A 26,696-nucleotide genomic window follows, 5' to 3' on the forward strand; every position below is an offset into this window, starting at 1 on the left:
TCCATCTGTAATACTGCAGAAGGGATAACAAGAACCTTTTTTGATCATCTTTAATTCAGATTGAGTTTTCTTTCACTACGTAAAAAATTTTCTTTTGCATTAAGAATATATCTGATAGTTATCAGGGAAACTCCATTTTCCAAGCCAAATTTTTAAGGGCTTTAGAATAAAACTGGCTGCAACTATAAAGGTTAGTGCCTCTCCAGAACAGTAAATGGTATTTGGGAGGTAAATCAAGTGTTGCTGTTTAGCCTTTCCTCTAGTAGGAGATCAATGGGGTGCTTGGTAAATTTAAAAGGTAATAAATATGAAACTGATAAAAAGTAATACTATTTTGACACAGCATACAATTAACCTGTGGAGCTCACTGCCTTGGGGTAGTGAGGCAAACAGTGAAATTTCAGAAAGGTTTAGACTTTTATTTGAGTAATAGGAACACGTGCAGTTGAATTAGATTAAAAACACTGACCTTTAAGGTAAGTAGCTAGATAAGCTTGGGGGGAAAAATGCGTAGATTTTTTTAATGACTGTCCATTGTGAAAGTTTTTTGCGTCTTCCTCAGATGTGTCCTGTGCTGATCACTGCCACAGCATCATGGGCTAGGTGTATTATAGTCCAGTCTGTTTTCACAGTTCTTACAAATACATGATGATGTTAATGCCTCCTTTTTCTCATCTGCTAGAAACAGCACAGTTAGTGTGCATGATCCCTTTTCTGATGTAAGTGATTCAGCATTCCCGAAGCGAAACTCCATGACGCCAAATGCACCATACCAGCAGGGAATAAACATGCCAGATATGATGGGAAGGATGCCATATGAGCCGAATAAAGATCCTTTCGGTGGAATGAGAAAAGGTATTTTCTTTGTGGGAGCTTAAGTGTTCTTCCCTACTTCGGTGTAATCAAGATATTCTAGTCATCAGAATGAGCTTTTTTACTTTGCTGATTTTGCCATTGGTAAAATGGTATCCTTGTAGCAAAAAGAGAGGTGCAGTGCAATTGTGTTTCATTCTGGTCTGGTCATATTTTCCCCTCTCAGAGTCACACTGTTTATTTTAGACTTAACAGAATCCTAAAAATGTTTTTAGGAATGCATTTCAGGAAATGGCATGAATTCGTAGGGTTACATTTTGTGCAACGCTGTATATTTCTTGAAGGTGGTTAGCTACTCTGCAAATCAGATGCTGGCCTTCAGGGTCAAAATGTGAAGTGGTGAAGCAACATGCCTGGTTGTAGTAGGGCTGAACTGGGAATTCACTGGGCGGAACTGAACAAGTCTCCTAATGTTCTCTGTCTCAGTTTACACATTTTTCAAAATAGGAAAGCTAATTTTTTTCTCACTTGGACAGCCCCTGATAAAAGGTGATAAACACACTCAAAGCTTGTTTATTTTTAGAAAGCAAAAATTAAAATTATTGTCAAACCTGACTCCTGTCCTTTGGGGCACTTAACCTACAGGTGGTTTTCTGGATATGGTCAAACGTGCTTAAAATGAATCAATCTTGCATGCCTCGTATATAGGAAAGTGGGAGGAAGGAACACAAGCAGGGCTCACAGTGGCCGCAAAGAGAAGAGCAGATGGAGGAGATGAAGAAAGTGAAAACTGAAAAGGAGCAAAAGGGAGGAATGGGAAGAAGAGGTCCAGAAATCAGGGGAAGAAAGATATGTGATGAAGTGGGGAGATGTTTTAAAAGAGATAGTTAATCTGATGTGATTTTTTTTGAAACCTCCCCTTCAAATCCTTTTGCCTGGACTGTGGACACTAGCATAACACAGTTGGAGGGACAGAAAACCCTTTCTGCCTTAGATTCACTTTAGGTTTTACATCCATGTGAGATTAAGTGGGTTTATTGCACTTTGTCGTACATTTCACATTTATCCCATCGACACAGAAATGTTTCTGTTCAGTATCTACTATGAGGGACTAAAGGACAGAGTCTCTTCCTCTATTTGCTTGGGGATTTATATCCCATAATAGTGGTTGACGTGCCTTTTCTTGGACCCATAGAATATGCCCATCCTGCTTGAGAAGCTACACTGGGATACAGTATCCTTTCCATAACTAAATTATGGTATACATGTGTGTATGAGGGCTTTATGGGAAAATGAAGAGCCTGATTCTGACAGCTTTGTCATCCAAACTAGGAGATTTGCTTTCATCTGTTTTGTAAGGTTTATGTTTGCATTCATATTTAGCATTGGTTTGGGGTGAAAAGAACAAGAGTGAGTTCATCTTCAGCTATGAAGACCGCAGGGAAGAAGCTGCCTGGTGCCTGATGAGTTCAGTTCCATAGGATGAGATTACTTTCCTCACTTGCAGCTCCTTAATATTATAACCGTCATCTTGGTAGTGGTGCTGCTTCGTGTGTTTTCATCAGACCCTGGAGAGCTTGTCAGACACCAGCTAATTCTCCTTGGCAGTGTTACGGATCTGAACATTATTTTAAAATACATCATTTAATAGAAAGATATCGTCAAACACCCAGAATAATATAATTAATTTCCTTTACTTTCGCAGTGCCTGGAAGCAATGAGCCTTTCATGACCCCTGGACAAATGCCTAACAGTGGAATACAAGATATGTATAACCAGAGTCCATCTGGAGCAATGTCCAACATGAGCATGAGCCAGCGACAGCAGTTCTCTTATGGAAGTGGCTATGACAGGAGGTGAGTCAATCTTCAGCAAAAAGCAAAGCCCATTAGGGAAAATGATCCTCTCTCTCCTTCTTATTTTCCCATTGCACCTTGCAGAGAACATACATTTCCTACAGCATCTTATGAAATCACTGGGAGTCGAACCACTGGTAATGACTGAGTCTAGCTGTTCACAGAAATTAATAAGGAGGAATTGTCACACCTTAGAAGTCACTCAAGCTGCAGCAGATCAGCACGTGGGTGTGTTTGACAGCTGCCTTCAGCTGGCTGCTGGGCTGGGGGGCTGGACTGTGATGGCATAAAGTAGCACTTGAGTTAGTCTTCTGGCCATGTTTTCAACTAAACAGTTGTCGGTGGGCTTTTTATGAAAAACAAAATGCACAGCCTAAATATGTCTGGTTTGTGGTCTGTTAGTGAGTTGCCTTTGGAGAGTCTGAAGTCTGTTTTCTGAGCAGTAGGGGCACCAGTCTTGTAGTGTGTCCATCAGGACCCTCATAAGCTTGTCTTTCAGTGAAGTCCAGGAAGTAAATTTGGTCCTCTTGTGTTTATCCCGGGAAAGGCTTTGGGAAAAAAAAAATCAGTAAAATCACTGATGTCTAAGCATTGGTATAGCAAGCAGAATGGTTTGGGAATGTTAGGGATATATTAAGTATTCCGGTAGGTTTTGCAGCTCTGGCTGTATTCTTACTTTTACTTTCATTAGGCTGTATACTTTAGCTTCACTTTTTGTTCGGTGCAGCGCGTGTCTTTCAAGTGTAACGGCGGAGTAGTTTTCAGTCAGTAGTTTGAAGTAGTAGATGTGTAGAATAACACAAGCATGCTGTTCAACAGGTCACATTGCTGGGGAGTCAGTGAGAGTAAGGGTTCCAGCGGAAGGTGATAAGTCAAGAGAATGTTTTCTTTAAGGGGTGTGTTTTGTTTTATTTTGTTGGCAATTTTGGAGAATAAGTGCTTTTTACAGAATGAGGTTTCCTTTGTCATTTTTTAGGTCGGATCATGGGCTGGGTCCTGAAGGCAGTATGGGACCACCTGGTCAAAGCAACATGGTGCCTTCAAACAGTGACCCAAGCATGTACTCTCCTAATCGTTACCCTGGCCAGCAAAGGTGAACACTGATTTCTCTGTTTGTAATATCTGCAATAACCAGCTAACGAGCGCTAGCAGCCTCTGTGAGAGCACATAGACAGAATATGTGGCCTCTTGGTGTGTTACTTCTGTTTTGCCTGTTCTTATTTAGGCTTTTACTGTTGGTTCAGTTTCTTGGGGGGGCGGAGGCTTGGGTGCATCGGTTGACTTTGTGTAGCCATATAGAATCAGAGATGTTAGAAAAGGAGCATACATCCTACCTTGTGTATCTCCCTGCCAACACTGAACTAGAGCGTATTATTTCATAGGCCCAAGTTCTCCAGAGCAGCATTAAATTACACCAGTTCTGAAGCTTCCACAACTTCACCTGGCTTATGGTTATCCTGTGGCTAACAAATTGAACATTTAGAAAGTGTTCCCTTACGTACAACATACATGTATCTTTGCACAGTTTTATGTTATTTCATGTACCATCTTGGACAACTGTAGACAATTCCCATCAGTTATATTGTTCTTTTAACGGGCATTAGGTAGTTTCTCTCCATCCACATCATAATTTTAGGGGATACTGAACAGCTATTGCTTTCACTCTGGTCAACTCTCAAAAAATGTGAGTTTTCTATGCTTTTGGAAAAATTAGGTCCCATTAGTTCTTTTAACATGTCAGGTTCCCCAGTCCTCTGTTTCTGACTCTCCCTGGTACATTACTTCCATAATTATACTCGAATCGTAGATGTGTTCTCACTGGTAGTGTACAGAGAGGAATTACTGACCTGTTGGTCTGCAATACAGTGCTATTTATCAATCTTAATACTTTCCAAGTACTGCATTTCAGCAACCTAAATTTCATTCAGATGTGCTAAAAATATTGCACTCCAGTGCTCCTCAGAGGTCTTAAAGGCCACAGGTAAGTTTCCAAGTGCAGCGCAACTCTGCCTCTTATGTGTATGCTTCCTTATGTAGCTTTAATTAAAAATTACATGAAGATTAGCAAAATTATGAATATTGTTTTTTACTCAGTAATGAGGTATTTAAATTTTACATATTGTAATGAAATTTGTACTCACTTTCTCTCACTGTCATCGGACTAAAATCACAATTTCACTTTAAATCGGCAGTTAACTATTGATTATATTCTTAAATAATCCAGAAAATAGCTTGCTTGGAGACAGACTTGTTAAAACACAAGATTTTGACTTGCAGCCTTTGAGCTGTACATCAGATACTTTTCCACCTAAGATGGGTTCCCAGTGGCTGCAGCTGCCTTTCTTAACCCTTTGCTGACCATACCCTGTTCCGATTCCTGGCTGCTACCTCTAAATCTCTCTGTTGCATCTTCACTGCTCCTTCTTTCTTCTCTCTGCTTTATCTCCTTCCTTCCACTACCAGCTCCAGCAGAGCTTACTACATCAGGGTCAGGACCATACCACACTGTACCTTCACCTTGTTTCCAAATGGAAAAAATCTTCAAGGTGCAAGATCATCAGAGTGCTTTGCTTTTCCTGGTGGCCTGGAAATTCCAGCAGCTCTAAGTGTTGATTTGAATGCTTCATTTTAGGCATGAACCGTATGGGCAGCAGTATCCAGGACAAGGACCTCCCTCAGGACAGCCACCATATGGAGGACATCAACCTGGAATGTATCCACAGCAGCAGGTAGGAGAGGGCAAAGCAGCTATATTCATAATATTTGTAATAAATGTCACCCTAAAATTCTGTATACATTCAAAAATTTGTTTATACAATATATGTCTTTTGGCACAGAGGAGCACTGTAGTTCTGGTCAAAAATCACAGCCCATGTGGATAAGCAGTGTATGCGCAGCTATAGGAAAATGCATTCATTACACTGGAAGAGTGTACATTTTAACAGATGTTCTGTGGCTTTGGACGTGTATCAGGTGATTGTCCCAAGTTAATAACTGGCAGACTGGGAAAGTATAATTCGTAGGCTAGTAAAGTGGTGCCTCAATTCCAGAAACAAATAGGAAAGCTGCTTGGCTGGTAGGTTGAAAGGCCTTAACTTAATGTCATGCAGACAAGTGAACCCAACAGAAAACTGGAACAAAGTAACACAGGCAGCGCTCTCAATTATCTAGAATGCTGTGGTGGGTCATATGAGATACCTATCTTTAATATAGATCAGATAGCATATTCCCCACATGTTATCTCTAGTAATAATACGGTACAAATACATGAGAGAGAACATTATTAGTGTTAAAAATAGTTTAAACATTTGAACATTCCAGTCTCCCTAACTGTGTAATAACCTTGAAAATACAGATTATATTAATTAATAAGATTTTTTAGTTAGGTGTATTATTAATACCCTGTAGGCAAAATCCCATCTTGTAAGTCAATAGCAAAATTCAACTGACTTTAGCAGGATCAGAGTTTTATCCTGTGTGTTATTAATTCATTTCTAGTCATACAATAATTAAAGTTGAAGTTAGCTTCCAAAATAGACAGTGTTTCCTTATAATATAAAAATTAAAATGTAAGCTAGTTTTCAGCCAATTTCAGGTAGTCTTCTTTCAGTTTGGGATAGAGTTTTACGAGGAAGTTTGGTGGGGGAAAACCTAAAAGAGGAGATCTTAGGTTGCACTGTACTGAAAATGTATATACATTTCAATATCAGAATTTCTTGCTTATCTCTTTGGTTCATAACATCTCTACCATAGCATAAAAAAAAAGACTTTTGTTGTTCTTTATGGTAAGCGTATGCTAGCAGTCTAGGTGATTTAGTGGGGAAATTGCAAAGACGCGTAACAGAACAGGTTGTGATATTCCATGCTAACATATGCAGGGAATATATTAACTACATGTTCATTTAAGCAAGAGACAGCTAGAATTTGTAAAAATATATTTGGCCCTGTCCTTAGTGCTGTTTATATGCTTTGTACAATGACTCTTGAACGCAAAATGCATTAATGCAAAAAAGCAGTGAAGAATGAAGGGCAAGGATCCCGGCCAGCCTCAGCCTCCTCCCAGAGGATTCCACTTCTTCATTTAGTTAGAGATCAGGTTGCCACTAGTTTATTTTCAATTTCCTAAATCTCACTCTATAGTGGTACAGGAAGAACGTGAAAAATGGCCCTTTCAAAGCTTTATCTACAACCCGAAGGCTAGGGAATGACCTGGGAAGGAAGTGCTTGGAGCATGAATTCCCAGGGCTAATGACGCACTTTGACCCAGGTTTTTCAATTCCTGTACGAATGCTCATACCCTGAGAGCTATTACACAGCAGGTGACCTGTGTTGGTGTCTCTTCGTCTTCTGTGAGATCTGAGAATTCCACATCCCAGGTGGAGAGAGACACACATTGTGCAGCCTCAGTGTCCTGCCGAACCTTTACACAGGAGGGGCAGCTCAGGTGCATCGCTGTCCTCAGCATTGGGTACCATAAGGCATGTTGCCACTACATACACACACAAGAGCACTGACCTGCTTTTAAAAAGGCACACGCTTCATTCCCAAGTGTCTACTTTAAGCGCTCTGAGTCACTGTAGCAAAACAAACACCACCTTTTTAGGTGTGGCAACTGCCAAGTCAGTTCTTAATGTATAAATTGGCCCCAAGGGTGGAATTTACTGCAGCAAGTAGTTTATGGAAGGCTGAAAATAGGTATTTCTCAGATAGCCAGACAGCTCTATAGCAAGTTTAAAAAAACATACTTTCATGCAATACAGTAGTTGTGGTTTTATGTGCACCAAAGTTGGAAGATGAGTTTATGAATCCCAGGGCTGTTTTAACTGACCTGTATTGAATACATACAGAATTTTATCTGATCTTAACTCTAGTACATTAGTATACATTGTGAAATGTGACTGAGCTACAGTTTCCGGGGGAGCCGTTACTTTGAATTTGCCATAGATCATATATTCAAAAATCACCCATTTAATTCACATTTTTTGCTTCAGAGCACTCAGCGTGGTTTGAACTGTGGAACAAACTCCCACAGGAACTAAGGACCGCTGCAAACCTCACCACCTTCCCCTCAAACTGCAACATGTCTTTTTTTGTTCTGCCATCTTAAACATAAATACATACAGGCTTCTATGATTTAAAAACAACTCGGCTCCCCCCGAGGTAAAACAGCTTACCTCACACAACATTCCCCACTTGAGAGGGTGAGAAACAAAGAGGGAATAAACCGTAGGTGGCAGCTGTTAGTTACATTGCTAAATTCAGTACTGATCAGCAGGGTAGGAACCTGCATAAACTAGAACAGAATGTTTGGATGTGACCATTTGCTGTAATAATCTCACAGTAAATTAAATGTGATTGGATGATTCGGGAAGAAGGATGGTTGCCCAAACAGGGCCAGGTTCCTGGGAATTACACAGAGTAGCAAATGAAGCAGAATGTTTTCTCCTACTAATAAATTTACTGTGTGTAGCCTATGCACTATCGTGAGATCCAGTTTCAGACATGCATGCGTGCAGCATGTCTTGTTATTTTAAGAGTTTATTCACTGCTTGTCTCTTGAAAAGATTCACTGAGTGGTTTTGAATTTTTTGAAGATTTTTCTTCTTAGTAGCCTAAGCGTAAAAAAGAAAAATATTTTAGTTGGTGAGGACCATTGCCTTTTTATGCATGTCTGAAATGACCAGTGGAATTTAATCTGCCAGATAGGAAAGGAAAGGGAAAGGGAGAAAATGAGAGCAAGCATAAGAAAATTTGGCCCAAGGATAAGTTTCCTTTTAGTATAAAGTTGTAAGTGCAGCAAAACAGAGGCTTAAAAGAAAGCACTGGATCAAGCCTAACCATAGCATGCCTGACTCTGGAATCGGCACAGTCCCTCTAGAACTAAGCGCCTTCAGCTTTTTAAATGAACTTTCAGCCAACATATTTGTCTTGTATATGGAGTAAAAGTGACGCATCTTCTTTCCAAACTTTTTTTTCAGAACTATAAGCGACACATGGATGGCATGTATGGGCCTCCAGCCAAACGCCATGAAGGGGATATGTATAACATGCAGTATGGCAACCAGCAACAGGAAATGTATAACCAGTACAGCAACGCTTACACAGGGCCTGACAGGAGGCCCATGCAGGGACAGTATCCGTATCCGTATAACAGGGAGAGGATGCAGGGCCCAGGCCAAATGCAGCAGCATGGAATACCTCCCCAGATGATTGGTGGCCCCATGCAGTCGTCATCCTCCAGCGAAGGTCCTCAGCAGAACATGTGGCCAACACGAAATGATATGCCTTACCCTTACCAGAATAGGCAAGGTCCAGGAGGCCCTGCACAGGCCCCACCATATCCAGGGATGAATCGCACTGATGATATGATGGTACCTGACCAGAGGATAAACCACGAGAGTCAGTGGCCTTCTCATGTCAACCAACGTCAGCCTTCTTACATGTCATCCTCAGCCTCCATGCAGCCTATCACCAGACCTCCTCAGTCATCCTACCAGACTCCACCCTCTATGCCAAACCACATCTCTAGAGCTCCAAGTCCAGCATCCTTCCAGCGCTCTTTGGAAAACCGTATGTCGCCAAGCAAGTCTCCTTTCCTACCCTCCATGAAGATGCAAAAGGTTATACCCACAGTTCCAGTGTCACAGGTCACAGGACCTCCACCCCAACCACCACCGATTAGGCGAGAAATTACCTTCCCCCCAGGCTCTGTAGAAGCATCCCAACCAGTCTTAAAACCAAGACGAAAGATTACCTCAAAAGATATTGGTAAGCATCGAAACAAAAGCCAAATACTGAACTAGGCTGGGAGAAAGGGACTTTGATTTTGGTTTCCTTTTACATTTTAAGACTATTTTGACAAATAGTTAACTTTGGTAACTATAATGTGATTGTCTTCAATAAAAATGTAATAATATATGCATCAGTGAGGATGATAGGTAAAACTCATCCCAGACAATCTGACATGAAATGAAAGCAGTATTTTATATAGAGACCTGAGGTCTCTAGAAATGCATCAAAAATGAAGCTTGCCTCAGATTTCCAAATGATATGTGTTGAAAGGTCCTTCAGCATGTCTGTTAAATCACCAACACAACATTTAGCTGAGCAAAGCTTTCTGTGTTCTTGTTCCACGGCAGCTCGTGCTGTTCTGATGTGTAGTTATAGTCCCTGTCTCCCCTGAATGGCCCATTTATTCATTCTGTATTATTTGTCATGCTTGTTTCTCCCCCTGTTCTTTCCCAAGTGTCTTCTTATCTTGAATCCCTGTAAATTTCATTAATTCAAGTTCTCATACTTCAGGTTCCCATGCCTGACAGAGTATTCTACCTTTATTTACCGGTTATCTGGTTTAGTCAACTTCTCTAAGTTTGTACAATTATTTCGGCTTCAGCAAAGTCAGGAAGAATGGCCCACTTAAGATGTTCTCCAGTATTAAGGCTGAGCAGCAGTTACAGAAAAACTGAACGGGACTAAGTGGGGAAAGCAGGGTCTTAGCCAGTGTTTCAGTAACTATTTCATTTAAATTCTGCATCCTCAGAATGTCACAGTTTAATCTTTCAGAACTCATTAACGGTCTCCGAGGATGCACTAATACTGTTTTACTTCTCATCCTTTCTTTCCCCAGTAACTCCTGAGGCCTGGAGAGTGATGATGTCTCTTAAATCTGGTCTTTTGGCTGAAAGTACCTGGGCGCTAGACACTATTAATATTCTTCTGTATGATGACAGCACTGTCGCTACTTTCAACCTCTCTCAGGTAGGTGGGAAAGCAGCATATTTCTCAGCTTTCCAAGGAAAGAAAACTGAAATAAAGATACCTACAGAAATGCTGCAGTCTTTTAAAATTTATTATAATTAACATACATTTGAATATTGCAAAAGTTCCCTTTTTTATGATTGGTAAGAGTGAGCAACAAGAGAGAGCTTTAGGTCAAATGGGGGAAATAATAAGCCTGAAAGAAGGCTGTCTCTTCTAGAAAGCAGAATGTAGGAATATAAGAATTTTAGCACTGACAGACTAATGTGTAAATTCACACTCATGATAGTACAAGGACAATCCCAGAAGACAGCAATATGTTAGTAATCTTGCTTAACTTGTGTTTCCATAAAAGGCTTTGCAAAACTATATTAAATTCATTTGAGGCTGTCTTTTGGTGACTACTTGTCTTACTCAGTAGTTCCATACCAGGCTGTGGGAATTTTTTAATTGCTTATTTTCTGTTTGGTTTCTTCTTCCAGTAAATTAAGTTTGCACAGAAATACCAGATTGACAATTTAAAGACTAAAATCCTCTGTCTGTCCACAGGATGCAAGTAACACAGGATTTAACAGTGTGTGCTTTTGCCCCACTACCTCCCAGCCCTTTTGCAGCCCTGCTCTAACCATTGGCCTGTTAGGTGGTAGTAATAGATGGCATGCTGATAATGCACATCATCTCAAATTTGTACAAATTAAATATTCAGTTCCTCTGCTCCATTCATTCCTTGGTTACTAATAGTGTAACTCATCATTTTTTAAATATAATGACCTTTTTTTTAAAATACAGACGCAAATGGTACATTTCATCCCACCTAACTTTAGAACTAGGGATATCTATAGCATGATTCATCTCATCCTGAAGTAGAGATCTAAAATAGGTCAGATGAATCATGCCCTAGAAATGGCCTGTAAAAGACCACTGATTATAAAAGGAATCCAGACAATTAGGTTAGGTGTGTAACTGTTGCGGGTGTTTGAAGTTAAGTGAGGTGAATCTCCTCTGAATTCTATTAGAAATTGCATTAATGCACCCTGTGCAAGTTGCACAGAATACCAGGCATATTTGAAATACATATTGGTTTTGTTGCTTTGGCTTGGACTCTATTTCCAATGGTAGTCAGGATTCCGTATGATGACTGATAATTCCTGCAGTTCATAAGCGTCAGTTTGTTCTTAATTCTTCGAGGGTTTGGCAATTGTAAGAGAATACAGAATGGACAAAAGGATACATTTTGCTAAAAACCTATTAGCTCACGATTAAAAAAACAAACATTAAAAGTCAGACAACCAGGCTGAATACATCATAACAGCAAAGAATTCTTAATAATAAAGCCACTGAGGGTAAATTAATACCAAGTCCAACTACTGCCTTTCCATAAGAAAGTGATTACAAGTTAATTAAGAGGATTAAACCTAAATGAAAACTGTTTCTGAAGGGTGACTTACAGCACTAGGCTCCAAAAACAATTTTTAAATATTGCCAGGCAAAAATGGGACTATTCTAGTAGAGATGGGATATTAATCTAGGATGTCAGTACCTAGACGCTGAACTGCAGATTCCTACAGGACAGTTGGGTTTAGAGACAGAGAGACAAAGGAGGAGAGGAAGAATTGTAAACTTTAGGCATCTAATAAAAGTACAAATCAGAAAAACTGAGTTAGAAACTGCAGTACTCTGTACAGAAAATGAAGACCACTAGATGCTTCCAAGGGGACAGAACAGCTAGGCTAGATGTGTACTGTAGCTTCAAGGAAACTTATGAATAAAGTTCTGTACTTCTCTTAGCTGTTACAGTTTAAGCAAATGGAGCCATGATAGTTTGACATTATATACTGTTTGGACAGATGCTAGAAGAATTTCCTTTGATTACCTTCTGCCATGCAGGACTTAGTCACAAGTCCGCAGCAGGAGGAGGGAAATACAGATGTATGCATCAGTGTTCCTAATAAAATTCCGTGCTGACAAAAATATTTATCTGATTTTTTATGTTCTTTCTTCTTCCCTCAGTTGTCTGGATTTCTTGAGCTTTTAGTAGAATATTTTAGAAAATGCCTGATTGACATTTTTGGAATCCTTATGGAATATGAAGTGGGAGATCCAGGCCACAAAGCACTTGATCACAAAGCAGCCAAGAAAGATGATAGCCAGTCCTTGGCAGAGGATACTGGAAAAGAGGAGAACGACGAATGTATTGACTATTTTGATGAAGATGAGGAGGAGGGGGAGGATGAAAAGGTAGAAGGAGAAGAAAAGAGCATTGTTTTTTCCACTCCTGGTGCCATTGCTGATCCAAGTGAGAGGCCAAAACAAGCCAGTAAATTTGACAAGCTGCCAATAAAGATTGTAAAGAAAAATAATCTGTTTGTTGTTGACCGATCTGACAAACTTGGACGTGTTCAGGAATTTGATAGTGGACTTCTCCACTGGCAGCTTGGAGGTGGTGACACAACTGAGCATATCCAGACTCACTTTGAAAGCAAGATGGAGATTCCTCCACGCAGGAAAGCCCCTCCTCCTTTGAACTCTCCAAGCAAAAAGAAGGACCTCGAGGGAAAAGGTGTATCTGAGGAACAACAAGAAAAAAGTATAACAGCAACCATTGACGATGTCCTCTCAGCTCGGCCAGGAGCGTTGCCTGAAGACTCAAACACCGGTTCCCAAACAGAAAGCAGTAAATTTCCCTTTGGGATCCATCAAGCCAAAAGCCACCGGAATATTAAACTGCTAGAGGATGAGCCAAGGAGCCGGGATGAGACTCCTCTATGCACCATAACTCACTGGCAAGACTCCTTGGCCAAACGCTGCATCTGTGTGTCAAATATCGTCCGTAGCTTGTCTTTTGTGCCTGGCAATGACACCGAAATGTCCAAACATCCAGGCTTGGTGCTGATCCTGGGAAAGTTGATCCTTCTTCACCATGAGCATCCAGAAAGAAAGCGAGCGCCGCAGACTTACGAGAAAGAGGAAGAGGAGGACAAAGGGGTGGCCTGCAGCAAGGATGAGTGGTGGTGGGACTGCCTCGAGGTCTTGAGGGATAATACATTGGTCACATTAGCCAACATTTCTGGGCAGCTAGACTTGTCTGCTTACACAGAAAGCATCTGTTTGCCAATTTTGGATGGCTTGCTGCACTGGATGGTGTGCCCGTCTGCGGAGGCACAGGATCCTTTTCCAACCGTGGGGCCCAACTCAGTTCTTTCGCCTCAGAGACTTGTGCTGGAGACCCTGTGTAAGCTCAGTATCCAGGACAATAACGTGGACCTTATCTTGGCCACCCCCCCATTCAGTCGTCAGGAGAAACTCTATGCTACTTTAGTTAGGTACGTTGGGGACCGCAAAAACCCGGTCTGCCGAGAAATGTCCATGGCGCTCTTATCGAACCTTGCCCAGGGGGACACATTAGCAGCAAGGGCAATAGCTGTGCAGAAGGGAAGCATCGGAAACTTGATAAGCTTCCTGGAGGATGGGGTCACTATGGCCCAGTACCAGCAGAGCCAGCATAACCTCATGCACATGCAGCCTCCACCTCTGGAGCCGCCTAGCGTAGACATGATGTGCAGGGCAGCCAAGGCCTTGCTGGCCATGGCTAGAGTGGACGAGAACCGCTCAGAGTTCCTTTTGCACGAGGGTCGTTTGCTGGATATCTCAATATCTGCTGTCCTGAACTCTCTGGTTGCATCTGTCATCTGTGATGTACTTTTTCAGATTGGGCAGTTATGACATAAGTGAGAACCCAAGCATGTGTGAGTGGAGATTAGAGGGTCACATATAACTGGCTGTTTTCTGTTCTTGTTTATCCAACGTAGGAAGAAGGAAAAAAAAAAAAGAATATTTGCTCCTCTGCCCCATTCACTATTTACCAATTGGGAATTAAAGAAATTATTAATTTGAACAGTTATGAAATTAATATTTGCTGTCTATGTGTATAAGTACATCTTTTTATTTTATTTTTTTTAACCAAAGTTGCTGTCTAGTACATTCAAAGGTCACACTTTTTTTTTTTTTCCATAGATTATCCTTTTCAATGTTCTTTTCCATGTTTGTATTGCATATTTTTTGGGAAGCGAACTAGTGACTTTTTAAAAAAAATGTTATGGCAAACCATTGTATCATGGGGAAAAAAAAATCTCACCACTTTGAAACAAAAAGGTGAAAAATAACCAACATACCAAGTTCCTGTGTGTTTTATTTTTTCAGATAAGGAAAAAATAAAAAAAACCTTGTATACCATCACCCAAAGCTCTGTGCAATAGAAAATTCTAGTGATGTAGGTGTAGGGGATCAAGGAGGGTGTCAGTCAGTAGTCAAAATACAAAACGATACTGGTTTCTCCTCAGGAGAAATGGTTACATTAGGCTAGGAGCAAAACAAAACAAAAAAGTCAAGTTAAAGGATTTTTAAACAAAACCTGATGATAAACATCAATTGCTTCCTCACCAGAACTGTCTTGTCTATATCTGTTTTTTTGACCTTCCACAATGACAGTTCTTCACAATTCCTTTAATCATTTTTTAAAATATTTTTTTATTGCCTAAGGGCCGTGATGTATATAGAAGTTGTACATTAAACATACCCTCATTTTTTTTTTTTTTTTAGTACAAAGTTTTTAGTTTCTTTTTCATGATGTGGTATCTACAAAGTGATAGTAGAATTATTTTTTCTTTCATTTGGGCCATATCTCCAAAAAATAATAAAAAAAAAAGAAAAAAGAAAAAACCCAACACAGAAAACCAACAACTGAGGGTAATGTACAAGTTTCTGTATGTATAAAGTCATGCTCTATTTCGGGAGAGCAGCCGATCACAATTTGCTTTATAAATCAAGGTGTGGAAATGGTTACGTATGGATTGATTTAAGAAAATGGTTACCAGTCTACAGACAAAAAATATATACAGGAAAAAAAAAAAAAAAAGGAAGAAACACAACTTCAAAGATTTTTCAGTGACAAGAATCTGCATTTGTATTTCAAGATAATGTAGTTAAAAAAGAAAAAACTTGATGTAAATTCCTCCTTTTCCTCTGGCTTAATGAATTTCATTTATTCAGTATAAAATCTTTATATGTTCCACATGTTAAGAATAAATGTACATTAAATCTTGTTAAGCACTGTGATGGGTGTTCTTGAATAATGTTCTAGTTGCAGTGTGGGATATCGGAAAGCAAACTAATTACAAGAAAGAGCAATAATGATTATTCTCTTTCCCCTACTTTATTATTATGACCTTCAAAAATATTACGCTATTGTATTGCAGCAACTTGCTCTCCTTTCAGAAAAGCCTTCTCGCATCACAGAGAAGTGTTTTTAATTGTTATTTATAAAGCCACGGAGCCTCAAAGGGGAAGCCATGGCTGGCAAGTGGTAGTTCTGACTATGCAGGTATCTAGTCTCCATGCTGTGTTTGGAGGACTGAAGATGGATGTTAGAAAAAGTGACAAAAGATTTTGTTAAAGCAATAACCAACTTGAAGAAATTGATCTGTATTCACTACCTGTAATTCTTTCTGTTGGTTAAAGTTGCAAATACCCCAGTGATGTGGGTATTTAGAATAAACACCCACCCACTTCTCGATACTGTATGTGTCATTGCATACTTACATGGCCTCTCATCCTGGGAGTCCCCCATTAAAGTGGATCAGGCTTTACTAGAGCACATCCATCATTATAATTGGTGGGAGATGGCCATTTCAGTTTCGGGAATTAGCCAGTTTCGGATACATCCACTCTCACCTGGTGATATCTTGTTGCTGAATATTGTTCAAGCACTAATTTTTGCTATTTCATCTTGGATCATTGACTTTGTTAGTGTGATCATAAAAAGCTAATAATAATCAATTTCCCTGGAATTGCCACATAATTACACTGTTAGTGGATATCCTCCTCCCCTCTCCAATAACAATACGGAGGTACTTGAAAATTACAACCCCCTTTGGCATACTGCCCATCTTGTTCATATAGATTGCTATAACATTAATACATGTAAGAGAATTTCAGAGACAGGTAAAGTACATACGATTATAAGCCAGGTTTGAAACGTAACTCCCTAGTGTCATGAAAAGTAATTTCTCCTTCTAGCTTTTCTTATTCAGTAATCTCTCCACTCCCACGTCACCTGCTGCAGTGGTCTTTCTTCCTCCTGCGTATCACTGCATTCAGAAATGCGTGGTGAATTATAACCCACTTGTAACTCTTCATCGCAGAAGGAGGCATATTGCAGGGATGATTTTTACAGCTTAATATTGGGCAGTGTGGAAGTCCTATCCCCTGTTAAACTTATTTCTTACTAACATTCTACTGCTTGATATTACCCCATGGATACAAGCAAGCTGTTAAATATAAACCCTCTGCTAAGCGATACTCACCCCCTTTCTTGTCAAGGACAAGAAAGGACATCTATTCTCTTCTCTCTTCAGCATTCAGACCCGGAGTCCTCTGGGGGAAACTACACCTGTGGCAGAACGCTGTGAGCTGTCAGAGGCAGCGCCTTAATGTTATTCAGGACTGCTCCAAGCCTGATTAAACAACATGGTGGGGGAAAAACCACCCAGCTGTAGCCAGCCAGCCACTTAATGTCCATACGTATGTAACGTTGCTGCCACTTCCCCAGTTGGGCCAAGAACTAGCCGGGGAACTGGAAGAGTGGAAGGGAAAGGCTGATAATACAGATTCTGCCTGAACATGATTTTATGCTGTTACAGTAGGAGTAAATGATCTAAATCGCTAGTTAGTATTACAGCACATTTATCAGAAGAAAGGCGAAGCATAAGAACTCCAGTTCCTTCTGTTGTCTATGTATGATTTCACCTCTCCCACAATGTTCTCTTAAGCCTTTGGAAAAGACCTGTTTGTGAGACTTGTGAACTTACCATGTTCTGACTGAATCCTGAACAAATTTCAGCTGCTGTTGGTATTGCTCCTACAAGAAGTATTTTGGGTTTCAGTTTAAAAAAAAAATTCTACAGTTTTGTGCTGATGTGACCACAGATACTCGGTAGTGAAGCTCAGACTAGTACCAGCAAGAAGGTGCAATATTTGAAATTCTAAAACTGCAATGAATTATGTAGGGGAAAGTAGCCAATTAGTATTTTAGGCAATAATCAAACACAAATATTTGACTAATATATATATATCTCAATAAGCTACCTGTCTCTTTGGCAGGCCCAAGCAACTAATTGCTTATAGATTGAAAGAACAGCAGTGAGATATGTGGAGTCCCTGAATCTTACTGCCCTTTAGAATCGCTTCAGGAATTGAAAGATGCCTATCCCCTTTGGCAGGAAAAAATGGTTTTGTTAACATCATTTCCTACACTGCCCTTTAAAAAAAAAAAAAAAATCAACCCAAACCAAACACATGAAAACATCCTGCTCAGAAACACCTTATTTTCAACTACCCAAAAGGAAGGATGCAGAAGAAAAACTAATCCACATGTTTAAAAGCCTCTGCGCTTTCTCTTCCATCTTCTTTTGCTGTTTTACACCACAACCGGTGAACTCTGTGCCATACGTCACTACTGTGAGACCATTACCTTTGTGGCCTGGATACATCCAGAAGAAAGATTTACTTACTTAGAGAAATACTGTAGCAGAAGCATATGCTTGTCTTCCACGTGAATGATTCCTATGCAACATTTTGCAGTGCAATGCAGGGTACAACTCTTATTTTACAAATAATATGAAAACACCTCTTAGTAATAAAGAATCAAGTGTAGCTGTCATTTATGACAAAAACATTTCCATCCAAAAAAGATCCAGCCATTGCAGGGGGTAGGTTCATTTCAACCAGTGTTTTAACCCATGGCATCATGCTTCACTCTCATTCTGAAGCTGCTGTTCAATGTTATTTAGTAGCAAAGAAAAAAAAGAAATCACTGTATCTCCACTGTTCCCCCCTCTACAAGAGGAAGAGTTGCAAGCATCCATATTGCATATGCCCAAGCTAACTTGAAACTGAACTGGAACGTGGGAACTGAACTGAGGTGGCACACAGCCAGTTCACCTTTTCAAGCAGCTGTGTGTAGGTTCCTTACTCTGCAAGTAGTAGTACTGGTGTACCTAAGAAATAATACACACCTATTGCCCAAACACTGTAATAATACTATTGCTGTCACAGAAGTCAGCCTTTTCTGTGTTTTAAATAAGAGCGCAGTCTCAAATTTTGAGACGAGAGTTCTCCAGAGAGCGATAATGACTTCTATTTTTATCACCATCGACCTGGTAATATCAAATATGTGGAAACCACACCTGCACAGAAAACCACAAAGCAGTCCCTGCTGCAAAAAGCTTATTTTCCAAGTCATGAACAAGTAACTGCAGGTGGAGACAGACAGGAGAAAATGGAAACAAAAGCAACAGTAAACCGAAAAGGCAGGTACCACTCTTGTAGCAGAGTGGAATTACAAAGATCTAGAACATGGCCCCGCACCACCTGCAAATTTAATTTTCCTCAGGATAATTTGTGAAATTTCTGGGGGCTCCCCCCTTCTGTTTTCTCATTATGAAATCTTACACTTCCCATGCCCAATTCCTTTCCCTCCATCCTTCACAAAGATTTTTTTAAGGATTACTGAGTCTGAACAAAGGAGAGAGAAAAGTACTGAGGGAGGAAAGGGAGAAAGACATGGCCATTTGGAGAAAGGGAGGCAGAACATGAAGACAGAGCTGAAAGAAAAGCATCGTATGTCCCTGCTGCATTGCTCTATTTTTACATTTGGGTCATTCCAAAGAAATGAATAATTAAACCAAGCGAGGGGAAGTTGGCATTGCATTGGTGGTTGGTACAAAGGAAAAAAGTAAAAAGAGATTTTAAGAGGTAGGGGGAGCAAGGGAAGGGAAGGCAAAGGAAAAGATGAGCCTCCACATACAGATGGTAAATTCAATTTTTACTTAATTACATTTACCTTTCAAATCCCCAAGACAGCAGGAGTTGGGAAGGATTAATATTGTCTTCATTGTTAATTTCACCCCCAGTTGTTTATTTGTGCACTGTCAGAAATGGGGTTTCAAAGTCTGGCCTTCCTTTCTGTGATTGTCAGTAGCTGTGGCTACCGGAGACGGCTATTCTGGACTGCATACCAAATCCAGCTATTCACATGCCTAAATAACTTAATTTGTGCTTCCAGTTACTTATTCTAACAAAAGTCTAAAATGTATTTCATTTCAATGCTGATGTACAGTGTAAAAAATTGTAGGTTTATACTTCACATTGTTTTTAACTGGCCTAAACTAATGAGATGAAGGAGCGAGATCTTCATCCGATGCCTTCAACAGAGCTACAACATCTTACCCTGCATTTGTTAATTTACTTGGTCTGTCATTACTTAGTATATATTGCATTTCCATTAATTAAGGATAGTTAGTTACATTGAAAGGGTGATGGGGTGGAATTGCCTAGCTAGCAGAACAAATCCCTAATGACTCGGGCATCTCTGCAATGTTTATCCAGGTCTGGAAAGAGACTCCTGAAGGACAAACATTCTGACTTTTGCTCCACTGTGGAGTATTTTAAAAAGGCAAGTTTATATATTATCATGCCAGGAGAAGGATACATGGTTATCTAACATGAAAAACTGCCAGACACATGCTAGAAAAAGCTTACAGTACTCCATGATGCAATTCTACTTTACACATAGCAATTTGCTTATCAGTTCTATGTATACATCTGCAACTGAGAAGAGCAAAGGAAAATAACTAAATCTAGTATGTTTTACTGTCAAATTATAACACAAAACTGCAAAGTCAACTATTAAATCTTTTTCTCTAAGAGAATTTGAGAAGAAACAGTGTTGCACTGGTTGTATCACCACCACTAAAACCTACAATGGACTCCTTATAGAAGATTCTTTTTGTTTGTTTGTTTTAATATAAAGATGAAGCTCTGTACAGAATGAAACACAGCAACTAAGAAATAGTGAGATTTAAGCACAAGGTTTCATCAGCAGAACTAGCACTACACATTTTATATGCATTTAGGGAAGACAGACTTGCAACAAGAAGTTATTCGTTATCAATATCCCACCTGAAAAAGTGTATTTCCCTGTATTTCCATCCATTTTATACAGTCATGCATGTTTCACTGGCATATGTCATAACAGAGTAGTGCAGGAGAAGTTGTTCTTCTCTTCTGTTCTTTTTTTTCTTTCCTAATATTTACTCCATAAGCCTCTCATGTTGCTTCCTTCCTTCCCCCTATACATTAGTACCAAACAGAGTCCTCGTTTTTTAAATAACTGAATAGCCTGTGGTTTGTCTATTATTGATACCTCTTAGTATACAGAGGGATTTCTTCATTGTGTTGGATTTTATCACTAATTCTTGAGACAGCAGCATCTCCTGAAGGTTCTTATCCTGCAGGGAAAAGTGACTACAATGGGCCTCTGGCCTTAACAGTGTGGAGGTGGTTGAGATCTGTCAGGGAGAGGTAAAGAAGAGAAAAAGGCTTCGAGTTATACATTTGACATTTCTACACCTCTTCAAAAGATGGGCATGTTACTTATGGTAAGCATAAATAACCAACCTTTCCCGTCAGCAACTATAACTTCCTCAGCTTTTCTATTATATAGGGTCTTTTGAGTGAAGAGAGTTTTCTTTAAATATCAATAAAACTGCCTGTTTAAAAGCACTTAGATGCATGACCAGTGTACCCTGTGAAAATGACGTTATGGCCTCCATAATGTCAGCTCAGCCACAGCTCATTCTGTATCTCAAGCAGCTCATGCATATTTATCAGCCTAGCATATGCCAACCTTCCACAACGTGCATATCTTGTCTAGGAAAGGCAACTCACAGAACCAAAACATTGACTAGTGGGCCGTCAGCTGAGATATATTTCATTCCTTATGTATGGCATAAGGAAAAAGATACACCGATACAGAATGTGTACGTACAGATCACATCCATTAAACACCTTATTTTAAACAGGAGACTTCTAAGCTAATTTCATTGTTTTATTTTATCTTCAGTTGCAGCTAGGCACACTCTTCTGGCTGTGGCCTTACCTGAGGAGGTTACCGTTCCTGGCCTGTGCCTCCTAGAAGTTACTACCTCTCTGCAAACGCGGCAGCACTACTGCTCGTGGTGCTGTTTCTAATCTAGTCCAGGCAAAGTGGGTTAAGCACTTCATGCATTCAGGTGTTTGGTTTGCTTGTTTTTCCACCCAGAACATTTCAACAGCTGCTATGACCGCACACTCACAGAGTTATTCACCCATTACACTACGAACAATGATTTGTTGCTGGCTGCAAACTCTCCAGGAGCCGGTTGATTTGATTGACCTCCCAGAGCATCCCAAAACCTAGTGTAAGAGGGAGCAGACGTGCATTGGACCTTCAGCCTGACCACACAAAGCAGGCAGCACAGCTTCTTGCCCCAGGTACAGGCAGAGGACACGGTGCTAGCGTGATAAACTCACGCTGAAAGGGCGCTACAAAATATACTGATAAATCGTTATCCAAGGAGATTGCACAACTCCTATTAAATTCCTCTAACAGGCAGTCCAATCTGCACTCTGTTTGCTTGGGTTTTAATCTCTGGACCTGCTGTTTGTGAAACTGTACCTTCTACTACAAGAACAGAAGGCTTCTCACTTGCCTTCCATCTTGGGCAGGGAGGCAGCCAGCCGGCGATTGATCCATCACGAAGGCATTGCAGCACCTGAAGGCCACGCGTGCAGTTTTGGGCAGCAGTGCCACCGCTGAGCAGGCACAGAAGGAAGCCGATAATCCCCTAATTTGTATGGACTTGACATCTCCTCGCCATCAGCAGCACTCTTTTGCCTTGGGACTGAAAGTAGTTGTGGGGTTTGGAGGGAGGGTTATTCCCAACTTTCAGTTTTTAATCGTTTTAAAAGTCAGTGAGGCGGGAGGTGACCAGGATACACGGAAAGAAACACCCACAGCTCCCCCCGGTCAGACACACGGGACCGCCCCAAGAGCCCCTTTCGGCCCAGCTCTCCGCCCCCCCTGCCTCCTCACGTCCCTCCACAGCCAGCCCGGCCCCGCCGCTCCCACAGGGACTGAGCGGCCCCTTCCCGCCCCTGCCGCGGGGCTGCCCGCGCGGCGGCCGTTGGAGCCCGCCGCCTTCGAGAACCTTCTCGGCCCGCCTCGGCGGCGGCCGCCAGCCGGTCTGTGCCGGGGGCAAAGCTGGGGCAGGCGGGGCCGCCACCCCGCCGGCAGCCCCTCCGCAGGCGGGGCGGCACCGTACCGCAAGGCCGCTTTTTAGGCAGCCAGCCTTTCCCGCGGCGCAGGGTGCGTTCCCACCCCCGCCACGTTTCAGCCGTACTCAAACGCGTAATTCGATTATGGTAAGCTCAAATTTATTGTTTAAAACGGTACTTAGCTTTAATGCTTTCCCAATACTTCTTTGTCAGTTGAAATCAATTCATAAAACTCTTTACGCGTGCTATTTAAATTAACTTTAATTCGAAGCCTTAGCAGAGTCAATATTTACCAGGTTTGCGCCGTCTGGCCGAGGCCCTTTACGGAGGGAAGGCGCCGCGGCGGGCGAGGCAGGAGCCGCCATCTTGCGCCGCGGGGCTCCCCGCTGCCCGGGCCCCGCCACCCCACTCCCTAATCAGCGAGCATCGCGCAACCCTGGCCCACCTGGTTCAATCGAATGTCATCCGTCGAACAATATCGGTGCTTTCCCGAGAAGTCAGTCTTATTTTATTTTTCTCCCCACCGAGAACAGAATCGAGGTAATTTTTTGTTCGGCGCACTCAAAATGGAGAGGCGGGTATAAAAGCCTACGTACCCCCCACCCCCTTCACTAGGCTGTGTTTATGAGAGCTCTATTTATGACCAAAGCTTTTGTCATCAGTCTTTGATAACCCAGCAATTAACACACTACATCAAACTTAAGCACACACAAGATCAGCTTGTTCTAATTTAAAAAATACTCTTTTAGCTCATAATGAAAGAAATATGAGTAGCAGCCATTCACTGAAAGAACCACTTTGTCATCCTTAAACTATTAGAAATTGCAATCCTCACCTCATGTTTGTAAGTATCTGGTAATATGTAACATTTTAAAGACCCTTTCAGTGGCATGGTGATGTATTATAGACACACCCCTTCATTTTCATGGAATCAAAAGTTGAAAAAAACCCAAATCTTCTGTTCCAAAATTCTTTGGCTGATAAAGTAACTGATAACATTTATCCTGCGATGCTCAAGATCAAGAAATGATTTTGCATAGTAAATTATGAAGAATGCAAGTAGAACAATCACCTCAGCATAAATTTTTATTTTCTAATTAGTCTGTAGGCAGTGGTATTTACTAAAGTTCATATCAGCATTATCAGCTGTAGATAAGTCAAAGTTAAAAATATTACTATATCTTCAGCTTTTTTTGAAGAATCTTTTTGTAATTTCAGTGCTGTTTTGAAAATAATGAAATAAATAATGACCCATTCACACTTTAACTGTATAGTAACAAACGAAGAGTTGCAGTATTTTGATATTTCTATGGTTCGAGGCATCTGGTGGCCACAGACTAAGATATCAAGCACTTTTTTTTTTTTTTTTTAACTAGAAAGGAAACAAACATAGTCGCGGCAACATACAACAGATAAAATTATAGAAATTTTCTAAGTAAATAGATAAAACCAGGCTAAAATAACAAAGGTCTCTGTTAAGACTCTTAGATCTAAGACTAGATGAAAAAGCAGATTCACTGCTTTCTATCTGAACTCCTTCCGCAGCACTTTAATTGGAGAGATCACGAGCAGGTACGGATCAGTCTTCACACTTCACATCGAAGTTCTGCTTAGATGTTCCCTTTCGGCCACAAGGTTCTCCACAGACTGGTCTGCCTTACAATACTCTTTGCAAGGCCTTAAAAGGTTTGCGGTACTCTGAGCCTCTCCCTAACTCTTCCTTTCTCTAACCTGGAAGAGGAGAGTTTAAAGGACTGTTGGGCACAAGCTGGTTTGTGGCTTGGCAGCTGCTAATTACTATGGCTGTGTTTGCTCTTACAACTCTACTTCCATTGTTACGTTAAATGTATTAGCTTAAACCATCCTTGCAAGTGGCATCCCCATTGAAGTTGTGGGTTCTTTGGACTTAGCAGATAACGCATCCTTCACATTAAGAAAACTTCTGTATTTCATTAATTCATCATGACGTAGAAGAAGGCTGAATCAATCAAACTAATGCAGAGCAACAGTAAACAGAAATAACTACACCAAGTTTTCAGTACAGAAATTTCAATAACTGAGATTTTCATAACTTGAAGTGAGATTCCTATGATTCTAACTTTATTTCCCGTATTCCAGAGAGTATTTTCAAATTCTGAAGCAAGCCTTGTATAAAGGTAGGAGGTTGTTTTGTTAAGACATGGTCGCAAGGTAATTTGCAACTTTGAAACATTGATAAGTACATTGCTTCAGTCCTGAATAGTAATAGCTAACTTAATCTGTAACACAATACTAATGGATATTTAATATAATACAAAAAGACAGGAAATTAATCAGAATAATAACCTACATCATTTTGTCAAAACTAAAGATTTCAAAGGTATTAAACATGATCAAAACAAAACAGTAAATTCATCTGGCTTGTTCAGAATTTTTCCCCTAATATAAATATATTTGAAAGCAGTAGCTTTTTGCAAGACTTCTCAATTGCAGTGAAAGTTGAGTCCCCGATTGAGAAAACACAAACTTTCATCCAGAAAAAAAGTGTGTTGACTAGCTCTCAGCAGGGATAGGAATAACAGAAGGAGATAAAGGACAGCGCACTGGAGAAGCTTACTAAACCCCCTGCCATTGGTACTCCCTAAACAATGATAAATGCTACTTCAAGCAAAGAAAAGGTAAACGAACGTTACAATGCTCTCAATAGAACTAAGCACGCTATTGCCAAGGCATCTCCATTTTTCTAGGAGTTTCTCATCAGCTGTATGAATTGTACAAGTCACAGTAGCATAGCAGCAGGTAACCAGCCATACCTTTGCTTCACCTAGTTACAGCCCTAGGGAATTCAGAGCTTTACAGTTCCCTGCTGGCAAAGGCTCTTTGTCTTATTGGCACATTAACTCAGTTCTGGCCTAGCCATATATTTTAGTCTAGCTGACAACATTCGTATGGCCGTAAAATCAATCAATAGCCTCTGATTTTACTGAAGTTATGCTAAAATATGCAACATGGCATTACAAAGCTTCTGATTTGCTGCTGCCTTTTAGGGAGGCTGTAGGAACTCACCTTCACAGTCGAAGGTTGCGTAAAAGCTCCTGTACACCCATCTCCCACACTGGCCTGCCGGTTTGCTCACATGCTGCTCTGAGGCTGTAACGCAGGGCAGGCGGCTGGCTGCTGGCCATGGCCTGGGCACCTGCAGCAGGTGAAGCACGTTGGGGCAAACCAGCGCATTCCCTCGGTGGGCTGAGCAGGGTCAGCTGGGGGAATGCTCTCATGGCCAGCAGGGAGGGCCTGGCACAGCAGTGAGACTGGGTGCAGCAAGGCACCCATTAACAGGAAGAAATGCTCCCAAAGGACCTAGGGGCACCAGGCAGAACCTCTGGCTGCACAGGAGACTGTGGAAAAGTGGTGGACTGAGAGCAAAGGTGTACATGCTTTTCCTGCACTGTTCCTCTCCTGAAAAGACCTGCTCCTCAAAGGCCCGGAGGACACGGGAGAGATGCTTACTAACACTTCTTGTTAAATCTGTCTCACCTGGCAAATCAGGTGTTTTAGAAGGTTAGCCTGTTTAATTTGAATGAAACTTCTCCCATAGTAAATCTATGTTTTCAAAGAAATGATCTGGAGGTGCAGAATGGGGCCTGGAAATGATGATGATAAAAAAAAATAACATTGTGATAGATTGTTGCAGACTTAGGAGCCATCTCAGAACAGTGTCAAGCCCATACTAAAGTCATGTAACTGTAAGCAGAACTGAAGCATATTTTTTAAGTTCATCGTATGCTTAAAGGATTTCCTGAGTTTTTGTATCACACAGAAACTTAACAAAAAAAAGTCTTCCTAGCATTTTTGTGCTATCCTTCTGCCCACAGGCAACAGCCATGGCCACTGAACACCTCTAGATACCCTGGCTTTAGAAAGTATTTTCCTATTTTCTGAAGGTAGTTTTAAATGATGTGGCATAATGAAACAGCAAAGTTATGTCAATATGGGTTTTTTACATTTTTTCAATTGCTGTTTCTGTTCTTTTTGCAGACGTTTCAGAGTAGCTGTATCAAAAGTATAGAAAGTAGCACTCTCGGTGTGGATTGCTTGCTTCTGGCTTCTTATTTCTATCTTATTTTTCATTGAAAT

The 26,696-nt window shown here is 40.8% G+C and overlaps 1 protein-coding gene across 3 annotated transcripts in view; it reads left to right on the forward strand.

The window, feature by feature from the left end:
- ARID1B (AT-rich interaction domain 1B) overlaps positions 1-14,227 on the forward strand; it is a 333,749-nt gene extending 319,522 nt beyond the window's left edge. For all 3 annotated transcript variants that reach the window (XM_075706646.1, XM_075706644.1, XM_075706645.1), the window contains 6 exons: positions 683-855; positions 2,519-2,669; positions 5,302-5,398; positions 8,648-9,437; positions 10,297-10,427; positions 12,438-14,227. In XM_075706646.1, coding sequence (XP_075562761.1) covers positions 683-855; positions 2,519-2,669; positions 5,302-5,398; positions 8,648-9,437; positions 10,297-10,427; positions 12,438-14,150 — 3,055 coding nt within the window. In that variant the 3' untranslated portion in view covers positions 14,151-14,227. The remainder of the gene's footprint in view (positions 1-682; positions 856-2,518; positions 2,670-5,301; positions 5,399-8,647; positions 9,438-10,296; positions 10,428-12,437) is intronic.
- Positions 14,228-26,696: the final 12,469 nt, after the last annotated feature.

Source organism: Pelecanus crispus, chromosome 3, assembly GCF_030463565.1.
Source record: "Pelecanus crispus isolate bPelCri1 chromosome 3, bPelCri1.pri, whole genome shotgun sequence".
NCBI lineage: Eukaryota > Metazoa > Chordata > Aves > Pelecaniformes > Pelecanidae > Pelecanus > Pelecanus crispus.